General features: G+C 38.1%; 1 protein-coding gene across 1 annotated transcript; it reads right to left on the bottom strand.

Moving 5' to 3' along the window:
• Positions 1-2,475: 2,475 nt before the first annotated feature.
• Positions 2,476-3,036, bottom strand: LOC132009107 (olfactory receptor 1L8-like; the record flags this gene model as incomplete). Its single annotated transcript, XM_059387486.1, has 1 exon — positions 2,476-3,036. A coding segment is annotated over one exon (561 nt), but the record flags the coding sequence as incomplete, so codon positions are not given.
• Positions 3,037-3,039: the final 3 nt, after the last annotated feature.

The following is a 3,039-nucleotide window of genomic DNA, read 5'->3' as shown; positions in this document are numbered from 1 at the left end:
ATGTGCTTTGGTGAGTGCTGTGAAGTGTGTAAACCTGGTGATTCACAGACCTGTACCCCTGGGGATAAAAATATATGTTTATAAAAAATAAAAAATTATAAAAAAAAAGATTTAATTTATTGATTTTAGAAAGAGAGAAAGGGAGAGAGAGAGAGAGAGCGAGTGGGGGAAGAGCAGAGGGTGAGAGAATCCCTAACAGACTCCATGCTGACCATGGAGCCAGACATGCGGCTCAATTCCAGGACCCTGAGATCATGATTTGAACCAAAATAAAGAGTCAGACAATTAACTGACTGCACCACTCAGGAGCTCTAACATGATATATTTCTGTTGAAACGAAAGTCAGTGATATGAACAACAGAGCAATCTTATATTACATTTTAATTAGTGATTAGTTCTACAAAAAATATATGTCCCATTTTAATAAATTCAAATATTCTAGATATGTAGAAGCTAAAAACAGACATCATCTCCTTTTCTATTCCATGTCATCTCCTAGAATTAACCATATTCACTAGGAGATTTCTTTACTGAATATATACTATTACTTAATTATTATATATATACACTCTTAAAATACAGATTTATTATTAAGTATTTTATCATCATTTATTAATAGGTTTATTCTTTTTCAAAAGAGGCTTCTTTTTTTTTATTATGTTATGTTAGGCACCATACAGTACATCATTAGCTTGATGTAGTGTTCCATGATTCATTAATTGCATATAACACCCAGGTTTATTCTTTTCTTCTTATGTTATGTTAGTCACTATACAGTATATCATTAGTTTTTGATGTAGTGTTTCATGATTCACTGATTGTGTATAACGCCAAGTGCTCCATGCAATACATGCCCTTCTTAATACATTATTGGTCTAACCCATCCCCCCCCCACTCCCCTCCCCTCTAAAAACCTCAGTTCCATTTCCTGAAGTCCATAGTCTCTCATAGTTCATCTTCCCATCTGATGCCCCCTCCCCTTTATTTTTCCCAGGCTTATTCTTAAGCATTTTGTTTTAAACTGCTCTTCATTCATAATTGCTTTTCAGGGCAGTGATAGAAATATGCATCATTATTTAAAATGACCACATATTATTTATTTCTATGGAAAAATTGAACCATCATTTATCTATTCTATTGATGGGCATTTAGATTGTTTTTAATTTTTCACTATTACAGACAATGCTGTAATCAAAAAGTGTCTGTGTACATGCATTTTTATAATTTGACGTACTATTACTTTAGGACATGAGTCCTAGAAATAAAACATAGAGATATGGAATGCTCAGAAATTTTCAAATATTCAGCTTCTCACATGAGGCCATATTAGTTTTCTTTAGGGGGAGATGCTTATTGAAATTCAGGTTCACAGGCCCCATGTGAAACCTGCTGAGTAATATCTTTGGAAATGATACACAATAGTAAGTGGCAAAAATATTAAAATAGAAAATACAGTAAAGACTAAAATCCCTGAGACAGTAATAGAGAATAAAGAATGAAAACAACAGTATACAGAATCAAGTACTAGCCTGTAGCACTGGATAACTCTACATCCCAGAGCCTCTATGTTTAGTTCTGGAAGCTCCTAGTTATATCTGCCTGCAATGTTCACATATGGGCTTTGAGTCTCTCTTCAAAAGATACTGAGAATAATTTTAAGTAGTTACAGTAAATCTTTCCCTGAGAAGCAGACAGACTTCAGAGTGGTAGGAATGGTAGAAATTGAGGGATCTCTAAGGGGAGTTGAAGGTAAGAGAGGTCAGAAGGGGAGTGATTGCCTGTGAAGGATAAGCACCAGATGACCAGGGTAAGGACCCGGAAGCAACTCTGGCCCTTGCACACTGGCCTGTTCATAGGTTCAGTTGTGTGTTGAACTTCTAAGTTATTTAGCTAATCAGGTCTAAGAGCTGGGCTTGTGTTCACTACAAACCCCAGAATATCTTCCTATCAGTGATAGAGAAGAAAGAAGAGGCATGATCCCTATATAAACTGACAGGCCAGACATATTCTTTGCTTTTGTGGAAGTTTCAAATATAGGAAACTCTCAATTTCTGTCTCTCTGTATCTCTTTCTCTTCCTACATTACTGTAATGACCTTGAAAAAGCTAGCAAAACTGATTACAAAAGTTCATTAAAGTAAGAAGGATACTAAGTGAATCAAAGTCATTGAGTAGATATGAATTAGTTCCACCAATTTTTGTGGAAAACAGAGGTTTCAACAGCCCTTGGGGGAATGAAAAAGATGTGGTTTCCTGGAGAAGAAGAGAGAGGTAGAAATGTGAAAACTGGAACCCAGGAACTTGGCTGACCTTGAACAATTTGCTGAATCATAATAGGCTCAGTGGTTGATGGCTACAAATGTAAAGACATGGATACAACCCAACATTCATAACAGATATGATTATGCCTGCTGACCAGCAGAAACAGGGTCCAGGGGAGCAGAGACCCTCATGAACACGCTCCCAGAGGTTCTGGCTAGGACTTCCTCCTGGCCATCAGCTTCCTCAGGCCCCTTTCCATGTCTCTGTTTCTCAGAGTATAGATAAAAGGATTTAGCAGGGAGGACAAAACTGTGTAGGCAAGTGTTGCCACACGATCTCTAACAGCGTATGTGGACAAGGGTTGTAAATAAACATAGAAGATGCTTCCATAAAAGAGAGTTACCACGGTGAGGTGAGAGCCACAGGTGGAGAAAGCTTTGCGTTTCCCAGCAGCTGAGGGAATCTTGAGAACTGTGATGAAAATTCGTATGTAAGAGAAAGTAATGCACAGAAAGGGGGTCACCAAAACAATGGAGCCTTCTGATGTTATCATGATTTCATTGACAAATGTGGAAGAGCAGGACAATTTTAGCAAAGGCTTGATGTCACAGAAGAAATGGTAGATAACATTGGAGTCACAGAAGATGAGGCGATTCAGTAGTAGGGTGTGTAGGAGTGAGTGGAGGTGAGGAAGTGAGAAGGAAAAGGCCACCAGCAGGACACAGCGGTGGTGGTTCATGGTGGTGACATAGTGGAAGGGGTCACAGATGGCCACATA

This window comes from Mustela nigripes, unplaced genomic scaffold, assembly GCF_022355385.1.
Source record: "Mustela nigripes isolate SB6536 unplaced genomic scaffold, MUSNIG.SB6536 HiC_scaffold_4799, whole genome shotgun sequence".
NCBI lineage: Eukaryota > Metazoa > Chordata > Mammalia > Carnivora > Mustelidae > Mustela > Mustela nigripes.
This window is presented reverse-complemented; position numbering and strand designations above follow the sequence as displayed.